At 35.1% G+C, this 27,148-nt stretch overlaps 1 protein-coding gene across 3 annotated transcripts in view; it reads right to left on the reverse strand.

Annotated features, from left to right (window-relative positions):
* Positions 1–361: 361 nt before the first annotated feature.
* Positions 362–27,148, reverse strand: part of PAIP1 (poly(A) binding protein interacting protein 1) — a 43,022-nt gene continuing 16,235 nt past the window's right edge. For all 3 annotated transcript variants that reach the window (XM_058308717.2, XM_004472914.5, XM_004472912.5), the window contains exons 5-11: positions 23,332–23,443; positions 21,605–21,730; positions 14,310–14,416; positions 13,632–13,749; positions 12,847–12,901; positions 6,602–6,695; positions 362–1,535 (exon numbers count right to left, since the gene is read on the reverse strand). In XM_058308717.2, coding sequence (XP_058164700.1) covers positions 1,442–1,535; positions 6,602–6,695; positions 12,847–12,901; positions 13,632–13,749; positions 14,310–14,416; positions 21,605–21,730; positions 23,332–23,443 — 706 coding nt within the window. In that variant the 3' untranslated portion in view covers positions 362–1,441. The remainder of the gene's footprint in view (positions 1,536–6,601; positions 6,696–12,846; positions 12,902–13,631; positions 13,750–14,309; positions 14,417–21,604; positions 21,731–23,331; positions 23,444–27,148) is intronic.

Below are 27,148 nucleotides of genomic sequence, written 5' to 3' on the forward strand. Positions count from 1 at the left end.
TTACAGTGATCACTATCTTTAGAGAACTGCAGATTATGGTAACATACACCATGTTACAGGAGCCATTTTGAAAAAAAATTCTGACAAATGCAATTTCCAAAAACTCCTAATACAACTTTACTTTCCTATTACAATAAGGAATTTATAAGTTTTAATGTTTTATATTTGCTAGTTTTTCCATATAAATTTGTTATTGAAATTATTATGCAATAAATACTGATTAGAATGTCTTCTGTCCTAGTATGGTTTCTCTGTTGCAGATCTTAATTTTATTATATGTCATGTAAAAAAGTTCAACATCAAATTTTTTAAAGTACCAGGAGACCACTCCAAAAATATAGAGGAAACAAAACTATTTAAATTTTATTTTCAAAGTCAAATTTTAATTCAGACTGAACAAACAAGCAGAAGAGTGAGAAAACTAACCTTATTAGCAGACAAATGTACCAATTGTAAAACAGTGGATTATTAACAGAACTATTTACATGCATATTTACAAGCAATCCTTTTTTACATTAGTTTTATTTTTAGATAGTTGGAAAAAGATTTTTGACATTAAGTAAAAATATTAATTAAATAGGGCTGAGGGGGTTCCACATTATAGTAAAAGTATTAGAAAAGTGATCCTCAAAGGTGTATAAATCATAAAGCAGATGAAAACTTGAGTGACAAAGATATAGCAAAATTTTCTGGCAAAAAAGGCAATGCAACTCATGCTTCAAAACAAAAATTAGGAAGCCATATAAAACAGAATGTTCTAGGCCTTAGGGTAATGAAATTAGTCAGGTGAAGAAAATTTTAAAGGCATTAAAGTAGCCAGAAGAACAGTTTTAGAATTGAAATAAAGAGGCTTGGGAATTAATTGGGAATTAAGTCTTTCTTCCTTTTAATGACAGTTTAAAAGCCCTTGGTATCAAGTAGAATCTGCATATGTAACACCTGATGATATATTCCAAGACTTTAGTGCTAAAGATTTTCATGATTGTGATTCATATTTGAAACCCAATTCACTGAGACACTAAGTAAACTAAAATGAAACCTAAAATACTCATATCCAAAAAAGGATGCTATATTTTGCATTAATGTTTTTCCAGACTAAGACTTTTCCCCAACAAAAGTAGAATTTAAAGGATAAGCTTCTAACCAGCTAGCAAAATTTACTTTCAACATTTCATTTATTTCAAAATCGATTTTATTGCAGCCAAAACAGTGGAATTAACTGTACATAATAAACTATTATATATATATACACATTTTAAGTTATAGGGAATAAAGTTTATTTTGGCAAATAGTGTTAAACAAAATTAAGGTTGCATACATTAGTAATTTAACTTAACATCCTTAATTTGGTATAAGTGTGAAATTATTTCTTGCTTTCCCATATTCTGCTAAATCACCATATCTAAACAGCTTTATAAAACTGATATGCTGAAATTTAACTTTACTGCTTTCGCTTACGCTCTGATTCTAAACAAAACTTTTCATAAGCTTCTTCTATCTCTGGGTCCATCTCATCATCAATATCATCCAAGAATCTGCAAAAGAAGCAAAAATGATTCATAAACTTAATATTTTTCAATCCATAAAATGTCTAGGATGCTAAATCATGGAAAACTAATATTAACGTAAATTTCCTAGAATAAGCTATACTAGAACCCAAGCACTAACTATTTAAAATGGTACAAGTGTTGTTAGTCCTCAGAGAACCAAATGTTTAATTTGAAGAGTTAAAATTAACACTAGTCAGATTGATGTCATCAACATGGTGATATAAGGCATCCCCTGAAAAAGCCTCCCCAGAGAATCAGTGAATAAAAGGAGAAAGCCCACTTGCTGAGAACTCTGGAGGATGGTAGACACAGGAGAAAGACTCCACAAATGCTGAATCAAAGAAAGAGAAAAAATATCAGGTATGAAATTTCCATCCCAGATCAGGCAGTTCGTTCCCATCTACCTTGCCTGGTGCCATAGAGCTTGGAAATTCTAATAGCTACTTTGTAGAAATGGAAAAGCCAATTATCAAATTTATTTGGAAAGGAAAAGGTCCTTAAATAGCCAAAAACATCTTGAAAAAAGAATGAAGTTGGAAGACTCACACATTTTGACTTTAAAAGCTACAGTGGTCAAAACCAATAGAATCTGAGAGTTCAGATACAGACCCTCACATCTATGGCCAATTGACTTTTGACAAGGTTGCCAAGTCCACTTAACCAGGAAAGAAGAGTCTCTTAAACCAATGGTCCTGGGAGAACTGAATACCCCTATGCAAAAGAATGAAAAAGGACCACTATTTCACACCATTCATAAAAATTAACCCAAAATGGATCAAAGACCTAAATATAAGAACTGGAAATATGAAACTCCTAGAAGAAAATGTAGGGAAGCATCTTCAGAATCTTGTGTTAGGCAATGGTTTCCTAGTCTTTACACCCAATACACAAGCAACAAACAAAAATTAGATGACTCCTCAAAATTAAAGTGAAAAGACAACATACTCAATGGGAGAAAATATTTGGAAACCACATATCTGATAAGGGTTTAATATTCAGAGTATATAAAGAAATCCTACAATTCAACAACAACAAAAAACAATTAAAAATGGGCAAAAGACTTGAATATTTTTCCAAAGAGCATATTCAAATAGCTAAAAAGCACATTAAAAAGATGTGCAACATCAATAGCTAATAGGGGTGGCAGACTTGGCCCAGTGGTTTGGGCGTCCGCCTACCACATGGGAGGTCCACAGTTCAGACCCTGGGCCTCCTTGACCCGTGTGCAGCTGGCCCACGTGCAGTGCTGATGCGTGCAAGGAGTGCCGTGCCACGCAGGTGTGTCCCCCACGCAAGGAGTGTACCCCATAAGGAGAGCCGCCCAGCGCGAAAGAAAGTGCAGCCTGCCCAGGAATGGCGCTGCACACATGGAGAGCTGACACAAGATGACGCAACAAAAAGAAACACAGATTCCCGTGCCGCTGACAATAACAGAAGCAAACAAAGACGACGCAGCAAACAGATACAGAGAACAGACAACCGGGTGGGGGGAAGGGGAGAGAAATAAATAAAAATAAATAAATCTTTAAAAAAAAATAGCTAATAGGGAAATACAAATCAAAACCACAGTGAGATATCATTTCACATGAACTAGAATGGCTACAATTAAAAAAAAAAAACAAAAGAAAATTACAAGTGTTGGAGAGGATGCAGAGAAATAGGAATATTCATTCAGAGCTGGTGGCAATGTAAAGTGGTACAGTCACTCTGGAAGACATGTTGGCAGTTCCTCAGGAAACTAAATATAGAATAACCATATACCTGGCAATTCTGTAATATGTATCCAGAAGAAATGAAAGCAGGTAATGGAACAGGTATTTGCACACCGATGTTCACAGGCATGTTAGTCACAATTGCTAAAAGATGGAAGCAACCTAAGTGTCCATCAACCAATGAATGGATAAACAAAATGTAGTATATACATACAATGGAATATTATTCAGCCATTAAAAAAAATGAAGTTCTGATGCATGCTACAACATGGATGAACCTTGAAAATATTATGCTGAGTGATAGAAGCTCGACACAAAAGGATAAATATTGTATGATCTCATGGATATGAACTAATTATAATTAGCAAACTCAGAGAATTAAAATCTAGAATATAGGTGACCAAGAGAAGGAAGGTTAGAGAACGAGGAGTTGATGCTTAATTTGTACAGAATTGTAAAGTTTTGTAAAGTTTTGATTGTAAAGTTTTGAAAATGGACAGTGGTGATGGTAGCACATTATTGTAATTAACAGCACTGAATTTTATAGGGGAATATGGTTAAAAGGGGAATGAAATGTAACTAGAATAAAAATTAAATAATAAAACACAGGACTATATATCACAGTGAACCCTATTGTAGACAATGGACTATCATTATTCATACAAGTTTATGAATGTTCTTTCATGAATTATAACAAACATACGCCAAGAATATAAGGCATTAATAACAGGCTGGTATTTGGGAAAACAATACTCCTAATATAAACCATGGACTATAGTTAATAGTACAATTTTTACTCTTTTTTTTTTTTTTTTTTTGAGTTACCGGGGGTCGGAGATTGAACCTGAGACCTCGGGGGTGTGTGAAATTGGCACTCAACCACTGAGCCACATTGGCTTCCTTGAGCTGGTTTTTTCATTTGTTTTCATTTTTTTCAAGAGGCACCAGGAACCGACCCTGGGACCTCCCATGTGGGAGGTGGGCACTCAAATGCTTGAGTCACATCTACTCCCTAATAGTACAATTTTAATATTCTTTTATCAATTGTAACAAAGGTACCATACTAATGCAGTCTCAACAGTAGGTGGGTATATGGGAACAGTGTAATTTTTACATGATATTTCTGTAATCATACATTGTCTTTAATTAAAAAAATTTTTTTAAAAATTTAAATTGGATTCTGAGTTTAGTTTCTGCTATTTTTTTTTGTCATCTTAGGAATATTTTTTGTATTATTATTATCTTTTTTTAAAAGATACATAAATCACACAAAATGTTACAATATAAAATATAAGAGGTTCCCATATTCCCCCCTCTGCACCCCCCACTCTTCCCACATCAACAACCTCTTTCATCAGTGTGGCACATTCATTACATTTGGTGACTACATTTTGGAGCACTGCTACACAGCATGGATTATAGTTTATGTTTACACTCTCTCCAAGTACATTCAGTGGGTTATGGCAGGATATATAATGTCCTGCATCTGTCCCTGCAATATCATTGAGGACAACTCCAAGTCCCCAAAATGCCCCATTATCATACCTCTTTTTCCTTCTCCCTCTTCTATTCTTTTAAGAAGACATGTTAAATTCTATAACCTAATCAAAAATGTAAATCTAAGGACTGACATAAAGTTGGGGCCTCAAAATCAACATTAATTCCATAAATTTATCACAATAATTAGAACATAATTTCAGATGTCCGGTTGATCCTGCTGACACATTAATATTTTGTCTATTTAACCTCGGAAATCAAACTAATTTACTCCTGCAATGATAAGTAAAATCCACATTTATCTGAACTCAGACATTCATAACAGGAAGCTATATTTGAGATCTCCTATTCCAGATATTTTCTCACTACTGGACCATTGAAAATGGTGGAGAGCAAGGCTTTCCAGGTGGAAAAAAGGGTAATTTAAAGTGCCAATTAAAGATTTCACATACACACTCTCACTGAATTCCCACAACCATCTTAAAAATATAGGTACTACTATCAGCTTCATTTTAGAGCTGAAGAAAATGAGATTTGGGGAGTTTAACTGAATAACATAAAATCTTGGGTAAAGTACGTGGCAGAGTCAGAATTTGACTCCAGATCTTTCACATTTTTTAACACTTTTCTCCACAACACGATACTGTTCTGAATTCCCTCCAAAATCCACTTCCAACTACAAGAGTTAGAAAATTTTCTTGCCAATCCTACCAATTACATGAGTCTTTTTCTTCTGTTTCATCCCCATTTCCAGTATGAGGCCATGTGTTGAAATGAACATGAGCTCTTTATTTAGTTGTTTATGTAGAGGATAACTGAAGTTCATGACAATAACAACTTTATCTTCACTGGTATATCCAACCCCTCAGGCTCAGTCTGTGTCCTTATTTCACTGTATTGTTTCTACTGAGTTAGCATATAAAAGTACAATATTATCTTACTAGATCCCAAACTGACTCATAATTAAAATATCACTAGATAAGAGAGGGAATAAGGATGTTTTTTTTCAAACTTACAAAAGACAGAAGAGAAGGGAGACAGAAAAATTGAAGCCATGAAAAATTGAAGCCATGGATTTATTCTGCCCCCTCTATGCAGGAAGAGAACCTAAGTAGCTTACCAAAATTCATGCAATTTGTTAACAGAGCTGGGATTAGATCTCACAATTTGCTGGTGCTTCTACAGCAAATTGTAGTGCAATCTGATGTTAAGGGAGCAACATATCAAACGTTTCTTTTATTACCACAAATGGCAGGTAAAGAATTAAGATATGAAAGCAGGGCTATAAATTTTTTTTCATCAGTCCAAACATTTTTATACAGTCATGTATTTTCTTTTATCTTAAATTTACCCTTTAACACTAAGATCTGAGCATTTTACTATGTGCCAGAAGGGTGTTCCAAGTATTTTTAATGTATTCTCATTTAGCTCTCATAAAAACTCAAGGAGGGCTACTACTATTTCCATTTTATCAGTTTTATCAGTGAGAAAAAGGCATAGAACTTACCCAAGCTCTTACAGAAAGTATTAGATATACTTATTTTTAAACCTTAGGTATAATAACAAGAGGATCTATTTTAAAAATTATACTTGCATTTAAATATACTGCATTTTACCAGTTTTTTTCCCCTCAACTATATGTACAATTTCGGAATCACAGTATCTGTGAGTTTTCTAATACGATTTTTTGCAAATTTTTGGTAAATAAGTACTACCATGGTGTTGCCAGATTACAACATTGTATCAAAATTCTTTCGACTACTTTTTTCCTACTCTAAACTCCAGCTACAAACTGTGGCTATAAAATTTCAATAACAAAGTAAGTAGCTAAAGATAACTTACGGATCACCAGCCCCTGATAAATCTGTTCCATTTTCTTCATAATCTGGAAAAAAGTCTTCTCTTTCAAGTAACTCTTGATATTTCTCTTGATAATCTATAGAATATTAGAATAAGGTTATAATTCTGAAAAAAATCATTATATAAAATGGCCAGTTACCCCCCAAAATTCTCATTTTTAATCTTAAGACTTTTCATTTAGATGTTTAAATGTCACAAAACTTAAATTCTCATTTGTTTGTTCTTGCCCCCATGTGTGCTAACGTGTCTTAAAATATTGTTCTGAACGTTAAGTTGGAGAGAAGTCATTGTGAATATAACAGTATATTTCACAGCCCATGTGTATGCTGATTACATTCTCTACTGTTGCTTTCCATTAGACAAAAAATTGGCTATATGACTTAGTGGGGAAGAACACCCTCTTTCCATATTCAAAAGGAAGGATTTTAATTAAATACCTCTGGTTCCAGCCATCCCATCACTCGTCCTTAAGGAGGTGAAGTAAGCTATCTGGCAGGCAGATAATGGCCACTGAGATACATGTTTGTCAATCAGAGGAGGTTAATCTTATCAAAAGTTCTGAACCAAAGATTTTTTTTTTTTGCTTTTCTGCCTCACGAGAGATAGTTGGGAGGCAACCACCTGGTAAATGTTTCAACTCTTCCAGGCTCAAACTTTTTCCTGAGACGGGCTCTTCTGAAGTAATACAGGTAATATTATAGCTCCCCAACCACTGACTATCTTAGGCAGAGAAGAAGGGTATGTTTTAGTTACTGGACCCTTTGAAGATTAGCATATCTATTGAATAATAAAATGGATTAATGTATATTAAAACTGGTACCTTAAAATCAGTTTTTTTATGAACAGTCATCTCAAATTCTGAAAGGACAATATATTTACTTTAATCTGGGTAAAGACTATGTTTTCCAAGATTGTCAGTCTCTATAAAAATAAAACTCCAGCTTAAAGAATTAGTGATATTTCAACTTCCAATTTTGACAATTTGGACAACTATTTAAACAAAAAACTTTCCTGCTACAAATACTTGAGACACTAGAAAAGATAAAACTTCTTTTACATAAACATGGCTGAACTCACAAAAAAAGAAAATCAAGTCACTAGATGACAGAAACAAAGAGGTAACTGAAAGCCGTACATAACCGTAATAGCTGGGAGGCTGACAGACCATGTTCTCAACAAGGGGCTTGGATTTTAAAACCCATGGAAGGTCAAAGAACAAGTCCTTGAGCCCAAGTAAAACAAGGAGATGGAATTCAGATGCTACTCTCATCTCACCCTACACTAACATGGGATCCTCAAAGAGCTATTATCTAAGGCAAGGGTTAGACAGTGGGGATTAGGGGGAGACGGGGAGACAACTTAGTGGCAAAGGGAGAGGGGCAAGGAAGCATGGTTGTTTCTGCCTGGGTTTGGAATGGGGGCAAAAGTACTCTAGAGAAATAATTTCCCCAGATAATTTATAATGATGGGCCTGCACCTCAAATTTCTACTACCCACACTGAGATCCCCTGTGACAAGAAAATAAAAATTTTTCCAGGTCAGTGACACCTTATGGTTCCTTGAAGGAGCAAATATAAAACCCACTTCAGATAGATGTTCCTATAATCTAAGCTATAAGGGGTTTCATGAAGATAAAAAGCTAAAACAGGGAACATATAATGTAACTTACCCTCAAATGGTTTAGAAAATTTTAAAAATGTATGTAGACAACACAAATAACAAAGCAAATAGAGTAAATTGTTTATAAAAGGCATATCTGGGTAAAGGGTATATGAATGCTTGTACTATTTTTATTGTTGTAACTTTTACATAAGTTTGAAATAATTTCCAAATAAAAGTTTAAAAAAAAAATGGTAGAGAAATGAAAATCAAAATCATAATGAGGGAAGCGGACTTGGCCCAATGGATAGGGCGTCTGTCTACCACATGGGAGGTTCAAAGTTCAAACCCTGGGCCTCCTTGACCATGTCGAGCTGGCCCACGTGCAGTGCTGATGCGTGCAAGGAGTACCCTGCCATGCAGGGGTGCCCTCCGCATAGGGGAGCCCCATGCTCAAGGAGTGCGCCCTGTAAGGAGAGATGCCCAGTGCAAAAGAAACTGCAGCCTGCCCAAGAATGGCACCGCACACACAGAGAGTTGACGCAGCAACATGACGCAACAAAAAGAAACACAGATTCCCATGCCGCTGACAACAGAAGCGGACAAAAACAAGAACACGCAGCAAATGGACACAGAGAATAGACAACTGGGCTGGAGGGGGGAGGGAAGAGAAAGAAAATAAATCTTTAAAAAAAAAATCACAATGAGATACTACTTCACACTAGCATGGCTATAATAAAAAAAGAGGGTGATGGTGGATAAATGTTGGTGAATATGTGGAGAAACTGGAATGTGGGTACATTGCCGGTAGGAATGAATGGTGCAACACTGTGGAAAAGAGTTTGGTGGTTCTTCAAGGTAAACATAGAATTACCATATTACTCAGTAATTCTACTACTAGTCATTACCTGAAAGAATTGAAAACAGAGACTCAAACAAATACTTGTATACAAACGTTCAAAGCAGCACTATTCACAATAGCCAAAAGGAAGAAATAGCCCAAATGTCCATCAAAGGATGAATGGATAAATAAAATGTGGTATATCCATGCAATGGGATGTTAGCCATAAAAAAGAACAAAGTACTGATATATGCTACAACATATGAACCTCAAAAACATTATGTTAAGTGAAAGAATCAGACAAAATCACATATTATATGATTTTATTTACAGGAAATATTCAGAATAGGTAAATCCATAAAGACAGAAAGCAGATTGGTGGCTGCCAGGGACTGGAGGGAAAGGAGAGAGGGAATAACTGCTTAATGGGTTTGGAGTTTTTAAGGGGTGAAAATTTTCTGGAACCAGATAGATGCTGTGAATATATGAAATGAAACCAAATCATTCACTTTAAAATGGTTAATTTTATGTTATAGGACTGAACCTCAGTTAAAACAAAGACATTTATATACAAGCTCACAATTTTTAAAAATCACGACATAAGGAAACAATTTTCTGTGTGTAATTATCAGAATTACAGCAGGATTAGAACTAAAACATGAAACATATAACCATTTAGAATGAGACAAAAGGATCTGATACTGAGAAAAGACAATATTTTGAACAAAAGGCATATTTAAAAAGTCAAACTGGTTTTCTAACAACAAGAGTCACTAGGAAAAACAAACAGAAAACAGTTAAGATAAATAGTTTAGATACAGATGAAGCACAAAGAACTAGAATGAATCAAGGTAACTTTGAAGAATAAGAGATGATCTGCCTTACCAAATATAGCAAGATGTACATACGGGAAGAGTAATTACAAGTGTGGTATTGGTGTAGAGACAGTCTAACAGAAGAAAGATCTATAATGATAAACACAGAGAATAACATACACAATATATATAATAATAGAAGTTTGGTACATAACAGAGGGGCATTTAAGAGAGTAAAGATAACTTATGCCAATTACTGAGACAATAGGCTGTGGGAAAAATATTCAATCCCTTCTATATCCTATAGACAAAAATCAGCCAGAATGATTAAAGGCTATTTTAAATATAAAAAGCAACAAGGATTCTCAGAAGAAAACTGAATATGACATTGATAAGGTTTTTTAAATCATAGAAAGCAGAAACAAGACTGATATATTTGCTTATGTTAAAACTCAAAGCCTCCAAATGGTAGGAAACCATAAGCAAAATAGAAAGCTACATAGTGGGAGAAGATAAATAAAACACTCAGCTGATTAGGGAAAAATTTCTAGAATATGTAAGGAATTAAAAATGAGTAAGACAGGGAAACGGACTTGGCCCAGTGGTTAGGGCGTCCGTCTACCACATGGGAAGTCCAGGGTTCAAACCCCGGGCCTCCTTGACCCGTGTGGACCTGGCCCATGCGCAGTGCTGATTCGCGCAAGGAGTGCCGTGCCACGCAGTGGTGTCCCCCGCGTAGGGGAGCCCACGCACAAGGAGTGCGCCCTGTAAAGAGAGCCGCCCAGCCCGAAAGAAAGTGCAGCCTGCCCAGGAATGGTGCCGCTGACGACAACGCCGCTGACGACAACAGAAGCAGACACAGAAACAAGACGCAGCAAACAGACACAGAGAACAGACAACCGGGGGAGGGGGGGAATTAAATAAATAAATAAATCTTAAAAAAAAATAAAAATAAAAAATGAATAAGACAAATGACCCAGCAGAAAAATAGGCAAAGAGAACATCAGATAATACTAAAAGGAAGAAAGCAAAAGGCCACAGAAACATCAAAAATTCAAGATCAATAGTAATTAGGGAAATAAAAATCAAAATAACGAGGTAAAATTTCATACAATCAGACTAACAGAAATTAAGTCAGTAACAATAAATGTTGGTAAAGATATGGAATAGGAACCCTCATATGCTCTTGATAGAAATATTTAGTATAACCATACTAGAAAGCATTTTAGCAACACTTAGTAAAATTGATGCAAATGGACTGTAACTCAACAATTCTACTTCTTCACCCTACAGAACTCCTCGGTGTGCACAAGGCCTATTAACAAGAATGTTCACCACAGTATTGTCTATAAAAACAAATTTAAATCACACGACTATCCATAGAGGGACAAATAAACAGTGGTTTACTCAGAATAGAAAATTACTTGGCCTTTAAAATGAACTCAAGGGAAGCAGACTTGGCCCAATGGATAGGGAGTCTGCCTACCACATGGGAGGTCGGCGGTTCAAACCCCGGGCCTCCTTGACCCGTGTGGAGCTGGTCCATGCGCAGTGCTGATGCGCGCAAGGAGTGCCCTGCCATGCTGGGGCGTCCCCTGCGTAGGGGAGCCCCACACGCAAGGAGTGCGCCCTGTAAGGAGAGCCACCCAGCGCAAAAGAAAGTGCAGCCTGCCCAGGAGTGGCACCGCACACAGGGAGAGCTGACACAACAAGATGATGTAGCAAAAAGAAACACAGATTCCCGGTGCCGCTGATAAGGATAGAAGCGGTCACAGAAGAACACAAAGTGAATGGACACAGCAGACAATTGGTGGGGGGGGTGTGTGGGGAGAAATTAAAAAAAAAAAAAAATCTAAAAAAAAAAAGAACTCAAGCTATATATATCTCATTATGAATAAATACTAAAAATAAGAGTGAATAAAATGTTGCAAAAGAATATGCACATACATAGAGAAATATGCATAGTTCGATACCATTTAGGATCATGAATGCCACTGTGTGTGACATCTACTATTTACAGATACACATATGAAGTAAAAAGACACGCTGCAATGATGAAAACCAAGAATAATAATCTTTAGGAGGGAAATGATGGAAGGACTGGGGAGGGAGGGTACAATTAGAGTACAGAAAATGAAATGATTTAGCAGAATCTATGAGGGCTTGATTTCTTTAAAAATGATCTGAAGTATATATTAAAATGGCAAAAGGACTGTGGTTTAATCTTTATATTGTATACACAGGTCAGTTTTTTCATAATTTAAAATAGAAAGTTAAATAGTCCTTATACCTTCTTTATATTAGGGACACAGGATAGTTAGTGCCCACTTCCCTGAGGAAACAAATGGGAAAATTACAATGATAAGCTGGTTTTAGTTTGTACCAAAAAGCATTTAAAAGTTAATGAAAAATAAATCCTACACTACTTTACTATTAATGGGGAAAATTTCTCTACTGCACACACTGCAGTCCCACCTATTACAAAGTGATCTTTCTATAAACAGTCCTTTTCTGTAAAGATAACTACGCAGAGATTTAAATTTTAATTAACTCTAACCCACCAAGTAGTAATGAAGCCTGTAATTCTTAGTATCTATAAGAATTAATCCATATTAATGACAGTTGCTGTTTATATGGTGAACCATTCTAACCACCTAAAAGTTGAAAGTATAAATATAAAAAAAAAAATATATAAGGATATATGAAAAAAAAAAGTGGTTGCGTTTGAGGGAGTTTTCCAATCCCTCAAATGTTAGAGTGATAACTATATATCAGAACAGATTTTCCATTTGAAATGGTTCAAGTGGTCACTATAAAGAATATTCTATATGAGGAAAACCTTTATCCTAACTAACATCTTAGAATGCTGTGAAAACTTCAAAAGCCACAATTGTGCTAGTAGAAATATGGTTTGTTTCTGTAATTTACTACCTTATGGAAAAGAAGAAAAAAAAAAGAATCAGACAACATACCTGGATCAGCCGCCGTGAAAGGAACACCATCAGAAGTATAAAATGTTGGTTCATTCTAGGATGAATCAAAGTGATAAAAATATATAATCATTCCAGAACTGATTTTTTTTAAAGCACATTATCTAATGAAGTATGCTGTTGTCACTTGTCTGCACCAGATAATACCTGAACAAGCAAAAAGTTAAACTAAGTTCCTAGCAGCCATTTTCATTTCATTCTATTCTCTCAAGTTCTTGTGGGTTCTAACTCTTCTGTCTGTCATCTTTCATACTCGTGGTGAAATATTCTTGTGCACTGTGATTTAGTGTCAGCTTGTTTTAGCTATGTTCCCCCGACATTTATAAAAAAGAATTGTAGGAGCATTCCTCAGTAGTTGCTTTATGTTTGGTCATGTCAAGTGATTCAGGGCAACACTGGCCTAGAGGCACTTTTATTTTCTTAAATTTACTTTACCACCACACGCAAAATAAGAGCTTGAAATGCAGACCCTTGATGATGAATTCTCTGAAAATTCTGCTTCCTGGCACCCCTACGCTCACCCGTGTCCAAGCCTTATCATCTCCCTTGCCATAGGATGGATCTTTCTCTAGTTCACCCTTTCACTGGAAGGTTCCAGGTCTCTTCTCCTCTTAATTTACCTGGTCTCCTGCTTGCCATGTGACCCTAAGCCAGTGAAAAGAGTTATTAGGCATTAAATTCAGAGAACAGCTTTATATAACTCATCTGTAGATTTCCAAATTACATTCAAGCAACAAACAAAATTTAAAACATGAACACTGGCATACCATAAAATAGTTCGGATCATTTTCAGGTGTTGCTTCTCTATATGTTGAGGTTACATGGACTCTACCCCAGTTACTTGACCGGAGTTCTACAAGCTTCAAGAGCATCTGTTTTACATCTCTGCAGATACAGGTTAAAAAGGAGTTAAAATGTACCCATCATAAATGTTTTTAGGCTCTAAAATACCACACAGATCTAAAACTTTACTTTCCTGACTTTAATATGTACCGCCAATGTCTTCAGTTTTCCAGAAATTTTCTATCATGACATAAACTTCCTTTTTTAAAAAAACAGCCATGAAATTTGTTTCACATAATTGTAGACTACACTGCCTTTAGAGGCAGTGGCTATCCTTCAAACACATTTATACCTTCCACTATATTTAGGATAGTACTTGACCCAAATACTTGTTGAACAAATTAAAGTCTGGACCATTTTATTTTTCAATGGACTTATATCTTACTACAGAAAAGTCTTAACTGTTTCAATATAAAAACACAATTGAACGGAATGACCACTGAGCAGATGCCATAGGTAAAATATTACATCATTAAAGAAAATATTTCAGTAGATCTACAAGGTTTTAATTACTTTACTTTGAGGAAGTAAAGCAGAATTAAAAATAATTCCCAAATCAAAATACTGAGATTAGCAGCCATCTATAGTACTTTTTCTCCCACCTGCTACAATTTGCATCTAGGACAACATTTTCAATTCTCTGAATAATTTCTTCCATGTCAGTTTTTCCTTTTTCTTTCCAGGCATCTTCCAAAACTGACCCTGTCAACTAAGAAAGAAGGGGTTAGTAGAATAAGGAATCAATAGAGTAAAGGAATTCTAAAAAGTAAGGTATTAGTAGGGGAATGGTTTGAACAAGATGAATTTAGCAAGTCAAAGGAGATATTCTCAATTATTCTCTACCATCTAATATTTAGGGATCTCTATACCACCTAAAGAAATGAAATACAGCAGAACATTAATCACGAATTTCATAAATAACTTGTCAGTGACTATATGTTATAGTCCCTGTATTATCAAGAAAGGCTATAAAGTTTTAATCAATATATCATGTTTTGGATCCCCCTGTACCATCAAGTAACATTTTGCCAAACATAAACTCCTTATGAATCTGAAAATGGTCAGCAATGCCTAAAGACTTTTAATCAGAACTGGATTCAGGAAAAGAGATGAATTACACAGATTTTACTTATATTTGTCATATTTGGGCTCTTTATTCAATAAGGAAAAAATCCATTAAACTTAGAAAGTTCATTAAAAAAATCAAGTAACTTTTAAATATCCTGTGCTAAATACATTAGTTAACATGAGTATCAGACTGTTTCAGGAATGCTGAAGTATCAATTCACCTATTTTTAAAAGTAGCACTTTTAAAAATAGGTGAAAAATGTTTTCTTTGGTGAGAAGGTGAAATCAGAGGTGCCATGATATTAATCCTTCCTATCATGTATGATCACTGGTGAAATCAGAAACATGACTATGTACCAAGGAGGCACCTTTTTTCTTTTATTTAAGCATTTTTATGTAAGCAAATGCAATTATCATAAACTGATTATTAAATATTTAGAGAATGCAAGTTTACTGCTGAGACCAAAGCACTTCACAATGATTAAGATTATAAATTTATAAATTGGAACCTACTTAAAATTACACTGCAGGGAAGCGGACTTGGCCTAGTGGATAGGGCATCCATCTACCACATGGGAAGTCCGCAGTTCAAACCCCAGGCCTCCTTGACCCGTGTGGAGCTGGCCCATGCGCAGTGTTGATGCACGCAAGGAGTGCCATGCCATGTAGGGGTATCCCCCTGCGTAAGGGAGCCCCACACGCAAGGAGTGCGCCCCGTAAGGAGAGCCGCCCAGCATGAAAGAAAGTGCAGCCTGCCCAAGAATGGCGCTGCACACACAGAGAGTTGACGCAGCAAGATGATGCAACAACAACAAAAAACAGATTCCCATGCCGCTGACAACAACAGAAGCGGACAAAAACAAGAACACGCAGCAAATGGGCAGAGAACAGACAACTGGGGGGGGGAGGGGGAAGGGAAGAGAAAGAAATAAAAAATAAATCTTAAAAAAAAAATTACATTGCAAAAGTTTCTGCAAAATAGCTCTTTAAGTCAAGTGTTGAAAACAAGAAAAAGGCAACTGAAAAATCTGTAGGATGTCATGGCACTCTGGATGGCCCAGTTCTAGAAGGAGCAGAATAATCCTTGTGCACAAACTGGGAACATGTATATCTGGCCCAGTCTCTCTGGTGGTAGCATAAAGGACTGAACCAGGACCCTCAACACAGGCTAACTGTCTCAAAACTTGCCCTGTGCATACAAGGCAACAGCTCTCTTAAAGAACATACAGGATACTATTGAAGAATAGTCAAACAGCAGCTGCTGGGGAAAAGGTTTGCTGGTTGTCAGACATATAATGCAATGTCTGGGACCATAAGGAAATACCATTTAAATGGGGGAATATCTTGAGCCACATACATATATCCAAGACAACACACATGAGCAGAAAGGATCAGGGAGGCTACCTTAAGCTTTTGCAATTAGTTACTCTATCTCATTGTATGGCTAAATTCTGAAGTAGAACATTTGCAAAGGCCAATCTGCAAAGATGGGAAAGGTGTTTTTATTTTCTTATTTTGATTTTTTTTTTCCTGGTTAGCTCCCAGCATTCAAGTAAAACTCTGTCATAATACTAGCGGGTCACAGGCTTAAGGATCAGATGACTTGGAGTCTAAACTCCAGTGGTAACACATTTAAATATCAAAACATCTAGATTTCAATTAGGATTACAAAATATACAAAGAAACAAGAAGCAAGGGCCCATGCAAAGGAGAAGATTAAAGCATTAGAAACAGTCAGCAAGGAGGAACAGACTTGGGACATACCAGAAAGACTTTTTAAAAAATGATACTAAATATGCTCAACGAGCTAAGGAAAACATGGACAAAGATATAAAGGAAATAAGAAAAATGGTAGACGAACACAAAGAGTCAATAGAAAGATGGAAATTATGAAAAGGAACAAATAGAACTGAGGACCACAGCATCAAAAATTTGCTAGAGGGGTTCAACAGCAGGTTGAAGACGGCAGAAGAAAGAATCAATGAACTTGAAGATAAGACAACTGAAACCATCTAGTCTGAGTAGCAGAAGAAGAATGAAGAAACATGAACAGAGCCTAGGAGACCACCTGTGTGACACCATGAAGAGTACTAATATACACATTGTGGAAGTCCCAGAAAAAGAAGAGGGAGAAAGGGGCAGAGGAATATTTAAAGACATTATGGCTGAAATTTACATGAAAGGCATGAATATATACATCCAAGACACTCAATGAACTCTATACAGTATAAACCCAAATAGACACATACTGTGGCACATTATAACCAAATCATAAAATGCCAAAGATCAAGGAAGAATTCAAAAAGCTGCAAGAAAGAAGCAATGTGTTGTACAAGGGAGCCTCAATAGTAAGTGCCAATTTTTATCAGAAACCATGGAAGCAAGAAGACAGTTGGATGACATATTTCAGGTGCTGAAAACAAAACAAAACAAAAGGCTAACCAAGAATATTATATCTGGCAAAACTATCTTTCAAAAATGAGGGAGCAATTAAGACCTTCCCAGATAAATAAAAGCTGAAGGAGCTAGATAAGAGATGCTAAAGGGAGTGCCACAGGTTCCACAGGTTGAAAAAGAACAATAACCAATTGATGGAAACTGCATAAAGAAATTAAGATCTCCAGTAAAGATAACAACATGGATAAATGTAAAGCCCCGTACTATGGTATTTTGGGTTTGTTACTCTACTTCTTAATTCCTAAAAATCCTCAGCAGTGGATCTAAAAGGCATATGCATAAAATGTAATGATCCATCAGTGGTTTTGGATTCATAATGTATAAACATATAATTTGTAACAAGAACTTCATAAAGGATAAAGGTGGGGGGATAGAGGGGTTTAGGAACATAGTTTGTACCTACTATTGAAGTTAGGTTGGTATCAAAGCAAACAAGACTGTTAGGGATTTAGAATTTAAATTTAAGTCTTATGGTAACTACAGAGAAAACAAAAAGAGAATATGCAAGCTCATAGAGACATAGAGTAGAGTATAGGTTGCCAGGGGTCAGGGGGAATAGGGAGTTAATGCATAATGGGAGTAGGGTTTCTGTTTGGTTTGATGGGAAAGTTTTAGCAATGTTAGGGAGTGAGGGTACCATAACATTGTGAAAGTGATTAACCCCACTCAGTGGTATGCTTGGGAGTGGTTAAGATGGGAAAATTAATATTGTATATATGTTCCCATCATTTAAAGAAAAAAGAACTAAAGACACAATGACAATTAAATGTAATATGTGATCTTGGACTGGATCTAATAAGGGAGGAGAAAGGGTTCAAAAAAGCATTGTTGGGACATATGCAAAAACTGGAATATAGACTGAAAGCTTGATATCAATGTTCAATTTCTTGAACTCAACAGCTGCACTTAAGGAGATTATGTCAACAAATATCCTTGTTCTTAGGAAATGTACAATGCAGTATAAGAGTTCAAGGAGCATGAAGTATACAGCTACACTCAAATGTTCAGAAAATGGATTCATAAAAAGAGAAAGGCAGACAGTGTTATGAAGAAAGAAAGAAATGGGGTTTGCATGATGTACCAGTGATCCTTGATTCAGGGAAGGGGAATGAGTGAAAGATGGCAGTAAAGAGTGATAGATTTACCACCCTGGCTGCTAAGACAGTTTGGTGGTTGTTCAATAGTTCTTAAGAGTCAGCAGGGAAATAACTGAGTTTGTGGAATGTGCACGAGAGGAGAATTTCATGGCAAGAATGCCTATATATCTGCATAAATATTAACATGTAACAAATCTTATTTTTGTGATAAAAGTCAATTTTCTTTACATAGATACACTGACAGGTTCTTGACAAATATGAAATTATGCTCCTCAGCTTCCTATGTGTAGAATTAAAGAATTTTCATTCATGAAAGATTAAAATAAACGTAAGTTTTACTGCATTCAGTAGAAATCATAATCTGATGTAGAGGATATAACACTAAACCACTTTTTAAATTGTTCTAGGTTAAACACTCAACACCCTCATATAAAATTCATTAAAATGTAGATATGGAAAAGTTAAATGTATCCTACTCTCAAAATACCCAAAGATTCTGATGCTTAGTTATAAGAAAAAGTAGCAATACAAGATCTGTATGAGACTTAAAAATTGTAAACACTAGATAGGGACGTTTCTAAGGGTATATTAACTCATTTAATCCAACAATCCTGCCCCATTTTCAGATCAGGAAACAGAGATACAGAAAAGTTAAGTAATTTACTCACTGTGTATCCTTTTTTTTAATATATATTTTTAATTTATTTTTAAAAGATACATAGATCACACAAAATGTTGTGTATCTTTAGTAAATGGCAGAACCAGTATTCAAACCCAGGTAGTTTTGTTTCTAGAGTCCATATTCTTCAGTACAGTACTATACTGCCAAAGGACTTCAAAAAATTTAAGAGAGTCTACACAGTAAATGCTGTTGGGACAACTAGTTAACTACTGGGGAGAGATGAGGCAGATGGCATTATATTGCTTATGTTAGAAAAATTAATTCCAAATGACTAAGAACTGAAAGTCAAAATCCAAACTCTAAAATTATCCTTCTATATTTCCTATTAATTTATGATTTGGAAGTGAGAAAGACCATCCAAAGTCAGTAGTTATCCAAGTGTGGTTAGTGGATCATAGAGGCCCTGAGACCTTTTCAGGGAGGTCAAAATTATTTTCATAATATTCAGATATTAATTGTGTTCTCCATAGTACTTATATTTGCAATGATGGTAAAACAGCAGTGGTGGGTGTAACTGCTGCCGTCTTAAAATAAAGCAAAGCAGTAACACCAACTATACTAGTAGTCATTGTATTCCTCATATCCATACACTTACAGTAAAAATTAGTAGTTTTATTAAGTCTCAACCCTTTAGTACATGCCTTTCTAATATTCTAAGAAATGGAAGCATGCATAAAGCACCTCTGCTACAAAGTACAATGGTTACCTCAAGGAAAAGCATTTGTGCCATTGCTTGAATTGTAAGTTCAACTGGCTCTTTTGTTATAAAACACTATTTTTACTTGAAAAAAAAAATGATGGAAAGGTAAACTATGCTTACTCAGACATTTCTCAAAAAAAAAAAAAAAAAAAAAAAGTTTGTCACTTTAAGAAAAGCAAATGAAAGTATTTGCTGCCAGTGATAAAATTCAAGCCTTCAAGCAAAAATTAACACTTTGAAAAACTACTACTGTGAGCTTGACAGTTTTCTCAATCATCAGATTTTTAAAAAAGATTTTGGGTATTTGTATAATAATATGTTAACATTTGGAATATCTACCCAAGTTAATGGACCAATATTTTCCAAATGGTCAATGAAGGACATTACAAAATCATGCCATATGCAAAAGATCCATATAAAGTACTGGATAGACCAATGGATTTTAATGTAACAAAGGAAAGTTTTATGATACAGTTTTAGATTCCACACTGCAACTAACATCTAAGAAACAGCTATTTGAGCTCTGGTGTGAGATCAATAAAGAATGACCACACGCATCTAAAGAGGATGTTAAAATACTCCTGTCTTTTCCAACTACTAAATCTGCATGAGGCTAGTTGTTTTTTTTTTTTTTACATCATTCAACCAAAATGACATATTGCCACAGTATAGAAGAACATAAAAACTGTTTTATAAAAGTTATCTTTCATAACATAATGAGAATTATTTTTAAATGAATTATGAATTTTAAATATGTCTCAGTTTTAATGTCAAATACAATAAATATTTATTGGTAGATAAAACTCACATAAGCAAAAGTTCTTTGGTGCTCTTACTTAAGACAGTAAAGAGTCCTGAAACCAAAAAGTTTGAGAACCTCTATCTTTAGCAAAATCACAGGCATCAGCCTTAAAATTTTTAAAAAGGGAAAATTGGCTATATAAAAATGTAAGAAAGTTCTAGGGGAAAAGGATCTTAACTAAAGTTGAAGAGTTAAACAGCAGACTAGAAGAAAGAATATGCAACATGCAGCAAACAGAGAAACTCTGAATTAAAATACCACCACCACCACCACTCCACCTGGGGGGAAAATGAGTTGAAGGCTATCAACAGGTAATTCACAAAAACTTACAAACATGAAGAAATGCTTAAATTCACTAGTATTCAGAAAAATGCAAATTAAAATGAGGTTTTGATTTTACCCATTAACTATGGCAAAAAGCAAGACTGATTACATCTATCACTGATAAAAATTTGGAGAAACAGATGTATTCATTCACTATTGGTGGGAATATTCTCCACTTTAGCCTTTGGAAGGGAAATTTGATGTTACTTATCAATTTAAAGTAAACATGCTTATTGACTAACCAAATATGTGTGCATGAGATTGGCTATAGAAATATAAACATATTAAAAGACATGATAAAATATTACTAGCATTACTACAGTTGGCTAAAGTGAAAATAACCAAAATGTTGACAGAATGGATAAATAGTGCACATGCATACAATGGTACACTAAGAAACTGCTAAATAAAGAGGTAGACCTAAATGTGTATTGCTATGGCAAGAGGTAAGATCTGTTTTCAAGTAGGAAAGCCATAACAGAGTAAGATCCCATTTATGTGAACACACAAAACATACAAAGGAAAGGACGAAAAAGGATTTTACAGCTGGGGATAGGGTAAAGGACTATTTGCTTATGAATTTTGCATCTTATATTTAAAAAGTATATATAGCTTTTTCAATGTATAAATAAAATCAAAGTAAAATGTCAATTTAAAGTATTAATCTTGGATTCATGTACGTATTATACATACTTTCCTTCTTCTAAATTATACCTTAAAGAGGTATAACAGTTAAATTTTAAGGAAAAAATGTAAGTAAAACCCACCTTCAGTAATTTTACTGCACAAATTAAGTTATCATCCACAGGATTACAAAAGAGGGCATTCAGCAACTCTCGAAGACCAACCTGAAGAATATCTGCTCTTGTAACCTGTCCATTTGTTCCCTTGATCTTTGGGGATAAAAGAAAATTAAAAACAACTATGCCAAAATATAATAAAGATATGGTCTAACATGGGGTAGGGAAAATAAGTTTTAAAGTAAAATAATCATCATCATCATAGGAACATACTTTAGTATGATAGAATTAGTTAGAATTACTTTATATGTGACTAAAACTTCTAATAAAACTACTAAACTATAGGTAAAATCTATTTCATTTATCATATATAACATGGTGGGGATAGTTTAAGTCCACTTTAAAGTTACTGCTTCATAAATTATTTTCTAATTTACTCAGAGTTACTACCTTTGAACTCAGAGCATTTTATTCATACTTTTTAAAGTATTTAAAAATAGTCTTATATGCATTAGAGTGGTGTCCATATCTTATCTCTCCTGTGAAAGGAATTTTAGGTTTGGGAGTCATTATCTTTATACTCCCCATAGACCTAGCACCATATTTCCCCATAGGAAATGGCCAAGAGCATTCTGAAAAGGAGTCATCATTTAACATACATTTTAATTTAGATCGGTGGTCTTATTTTGATTTTTATAAAAATTAGACTGAAAAAGGATAAGCCATGAGATTTTTTTTTTTAATTAAGTTTACCTGTGGTAAAAGGGGGAGACTCATGGTCAGGACAAAGACCTTTTACATGTACTGACGGAAATGCACATTTGATGGCTGATCCATGTGTCTTTTTCAGCGGTGTTTATGATATTAAGTCTTCAATACAGAGTTTAAGAAGGAATAAACCTACATCTAGGATTCACTAATCAAAAAAAGGAACATTATGCCGTAATGTTCAGCTCTTATGTTGCCTACTAACAAACATATACTCAAGTATACCACAAATTTACAAACATGTTCAGCTGCAGGTTTTGGACAACTTCATTTTATGTAGAAAATTAATATATAAAATAAGATGAAGAAATGTTCTGGGTGAATTAGGGTGAAAAGCCAGAAAACTCTAGTCTCTGTCCTCTTCACTCTGAACTTGCGTTCTACAGGGTAAATTGTCTCAGGCCACCATTTAAAAGTTAACATACAAAATATACCAAATATTTGTGAGGCAAGGATTCAAACGCTATCATTGGCTATATTTTGAAAGCTTAAACTTGCAGGTAAACCAGTTCCCAAAAAGTAAATGAAGACTTTAAAAAGCTCACTTACTATTTTCTAATATTCTGCCCATTAGCAGGAACAAAAAATGTATCATATGTTGTTCCCTTTGAGTACTGTCACTACCACCAGAAGGTAGCATGACATTAGTTTCTTTCTTTCTGAGTCTTCCTCTTCCATTACGCATTTTTTTGAAAGGAGGTACCAGGGATTGAAGGACTCTCATACATGGTAAGTAGGCACGCAACCACTGAGCTACATCTGCTGCCCAATCAGAGTTGGTTTGATCACTTGTTTTTGTTTTTAGGAGGTACCAGGGATTGAAAATGGGACCTCACACATGGGAAGCAGGCACTCAACCACTTGAACCACACATCTACTCTCCTCTTCTTTTAATATGGCATAAGTATAATGTGAACATAAACTCCTTATTGAAATCAGTTAACATTCTCCAGTTTTGTTAGGACATGAATAAAAATTTTTCTTACCTCCAGGTTAAGATAAAGTTCTCCCAGAAAGAGCACAAAAGCATGAAATCGTTTTCGAGTTGCTTCATCCCCCTTTGCAGCTTGATCTTTAATTTCATATTCAGTCCGACATCTAATAAAGACATAACTTTTGTAAACCCACATTGCTTTGTTTCTTAAATAATCGGTTTGGTTGTTTGCAAGCAATACAGAGAGGCAAGCACCATGCCCTAATATCCTGACTTTCTATAATAAAAAGTGTTCCAGTCTGTTATAGAGACCAGAGAATATACAACATGTTTTACTACTAAAATCCCAGTTTTAGAAAAATTATAGGAATAGTTGGTTGAAAGTAAAACTATCAGATCAAGTTTATAACATGGTCAGCATACTGGCACCAAAACAAAATGGTGAGGGGGGGAAGCCTTGCTTTATATTATTTATTTTCTTAGACTTTATTTTTAAAGAAAGCATTGTTTTTACTCAAATTGTCACTGTGAAATTTTCTATTCTTTCTGAATATAAGAACTTTTAAAAAGATCTCTAAATATATATATATATTATATATATGGTCTCCAAATAAGTTTAAAATAAAATGGATTATTTTTAAGTCAAGTTTATTTATTATCCTTAAATTTTCTCTTATAAAAATCAGATAAATATTATAGTAAAGAAAAATTCCTCAACTGAAATAACACTATAGAAAGCAATTAAGGGAAGCAGTTGTGGTTCAACTGACAGAGTGTACGCCTACCATATGGAGGGTCCAGGGTTCGACACCCAGGGCCTCCTGACCTGTGTGGTGAGCTGGCCCATGTGCAGTGCTGAGGCACGCAAGGAGTGCCATGCCATGCAGGGGTGTCCCCCGCATAGGGGTGCCTCATGCACAAGGAGTGTGTCCCGTGCAAAAAAAGCACAGCCCACCCAGGAGTGGCACTGCACACATGGAGAGCTGATGCAGCAAGATGATGCAACAAAAAAAGCGACACAGTTTCCCAGTGCTGCATGACAAGAATGCAAGCGGACACAGAGAGCAGAGAACAGGGGGGAAGGGGAGAGAAATAAATAAATCTTTAAAAAGAAAAAAGAGAAAGCAATTAATTTGATTTCTATTCCAATGAAGATGGAAGGTTTCAAATAACTAAATTTCCTTGCCTTTTTTCCCAATGATTTGGCCTATCTGCCTCACCTAGATAATAAAAAGAAGTTCTCTCCCATCAAAGATTTCTGACGTATTTCCTACAAGGTGTCTATAAATTTTTTTAATTTAAAAATCACAAATTTGTCACTGCCTGCACCAGTGAATTATGGTATCAACTACTGGAAGTGAAATGGATTTTTTAAACGGATTTTAAAAGCTTATCATTATAGTGTTAAGCATTTTTTCTTATCTTTATCGATAAATTGGTGAAAACTTTATAGATGAGTTGGTGAGAAAATTCTGGTAAAGCCATTTGTTTTACAAAACTTTTTTCTTAAGAGACAAAGGGGGGAGTTTATGGAGACTACTGGCTTCCAAACATTAGGGACATACTAAATTAATTTCATCAGAAAAAAGAAGTTGGGATATCTATAAACAGAACACTCTAGTTAATAATGGAAAGAAATAATTAATGCCAACTCAGTTATACAAATTGGCTGTTCTCCTATCTCTGTCCCTTCTCTGATGGCTTTGCACAGTAAGTACTCTGATTAAATGATCTTTGTTGTTTATAAATGCTATGTCTGTTAAATTATGCATTAAAATATTAATGTATATGTAAGAATAAATTCCTACCCTTATACAGGGTTGATTGTCTAGGTAAGAGGCAGTCAAAGATTTTTAGTTGTAATACCACTGCAACTTAGAACTGCTATGATGTTGACTTCCTTTCTGTCTTTCGAAGTATGCATTTTTAAATAAGGTACTAGAATTATGTGCTGTTTGTCACTTGTTATATATCATTAACATTTCTCTACATCAGTATCTTTAACTGTATTTTAGCACTACAGAATCACATGCAGGGATGAAGAGTCAAAGATAATCGAAAGCAGGGTTCTCAACCATGAGTGCACAGAAGAATCACTTGGGGAGCTTTAAAAAAAACCATACCCAGGCTCCACATCAGTCCAGTTACATCAGAATTTCCAAGACCAGGCAGGGGCAGGGTCCCAGCCCTATTTTAAGTCTCTAAGAATCTAAGCCAGGGGTGAGATGTGCTGGAGAATGTGAGTGAGACTTTCTGGCATCCTATCACATTTTCCCAGAAGTTATAATTTGCATTTCTTTATTTACAGATAAGTAAACATATCTTTTTATAAGTTTATAAATTACACTTCTCTGCGCTGTACCTATTCAAAGCCATATCCAATCTCCTTTTTTAGTCTTTTTCTTAGTCTCAAGAGACCTCTTTTTTCATATTAAATAAGATTATGTATTATAAATTTGTCTAATTTTTACTGTACTTCATATAAATGTATGCTAACCCTTTACAAATATTATACTTTGATCTATATGCAATTAGGTTTATCTCTTGCTTTAGTTTAGGGTCTCTGAGGATCATGCCTTGCTTAAAAGGCTTCACTAACCCAAACTTTTTGTTTGCTAATTTCCCCACCTAATATTTACTGTTGTAAGGAGTGAGACAGGAATTCATCTTTGTTTTTTCTCAAATGGCTAGCCACTTGTGCCTCCAATACATGTTATCTTTTCATATGCATCCAAAGGACTATCATCATCAAAAGCTTAATTTTCAAGTATATCTGAGGTCTACTTTTGGATTCTTTATTCAGTTCCACAGGATTTTAACCACATGACGTAACACTTTGCAACCATTTAAAGTAACTTCAGGGTAGCAGATGTGGCTCAAGTAATTGAGTTCCTGCCTACCACATGGGAGGTCCTGGGTTCTGTTCCTGGAGCCTCCCTAAAGAAGATGAGCAAGAGAGTGAGCTGTCATGCCAGGGTGGCACGTTGAGCTGATGCAACAAGATGACGCAACAAGAGACACAAAGAGGAAAAACATAATGAGAGGCGCAACAAAGCAGGGAGCAGAGGTGGCTCGAGCAATGAGGTGCCTCCCTCCCATATGGGAGGCCCTGGGTTCAGTTCCAAGTCCCTCCTAAAAATGAAGACCACACAACAAACAGATAGTGAGTGCAAACAATAAGGGGGTGGAGAAAAATAAATAAAATAAATCTTAAAAAACAAGTAACTTCAGGAAATGGGGTGGCTAAAGCAACTGGATACCTCCATGTGGGAGGGAGTTCCTGGTGCCTCAAAAAAAAAAAAGATGAGCAGACACAGAGAGAACAGACAAGAAGATAGCAAGTGTAAACAATGAAGGGGTAGGGAGAAATAATACCTAAATAAAATCTTTTTTAAAAAAGTAACTTCAAAAAACTAATGGACAAACACAAAAAACTCAAAGACAAACTTATTTCAAAATAAAAAAAGCAAGAATAGCAAAGAAGAATCCACAAAAAAAAAAGAGGGCGGGGAACCAACCAGATTAGATATTTTAAAAAATAGAGCTAAAATAACTGAATAGTAATTATAGCAATAAAACACATGATCAATAGAATATAATGGAAGCCCAGAATCAAATCTCCAAAAAAGTGTGATAAAGTTGGCAGTTTAAATCAATAGGAAGAGAATGGATTATTAAAAAAGTAAAATGAGTAAAAATTAGCTAAATGCGTGGCAAGAAATAAAATTAGATACTGACTCAAACCAAAACTATAAAAATACTAGGAAATACATAAGCGATCATTTTTTAAATTGTGAGAAAAGGCCTTTCTAAGCCCAAAACCAAAGGCATAAAAAATTACCAAAAAAAAAAAAGATATTTGACTATAT

This window comes from Dasypus novemcinctus, chromosome 2 (assembly GCF_030445035.2).
Source record: "Dasypus novemcinctus isolate mDasNov1 chromosome 2, mDasNov1.1.hap2, whole genome shotgun sequence".
Classification (NCBI taxonomy): domain Eukaryota; kingdom Metazoa; phylum Chordata; class Mammalia; order Cingulata; family Dasypodidae; genus Dasypus; species Dasypus novemcinctus.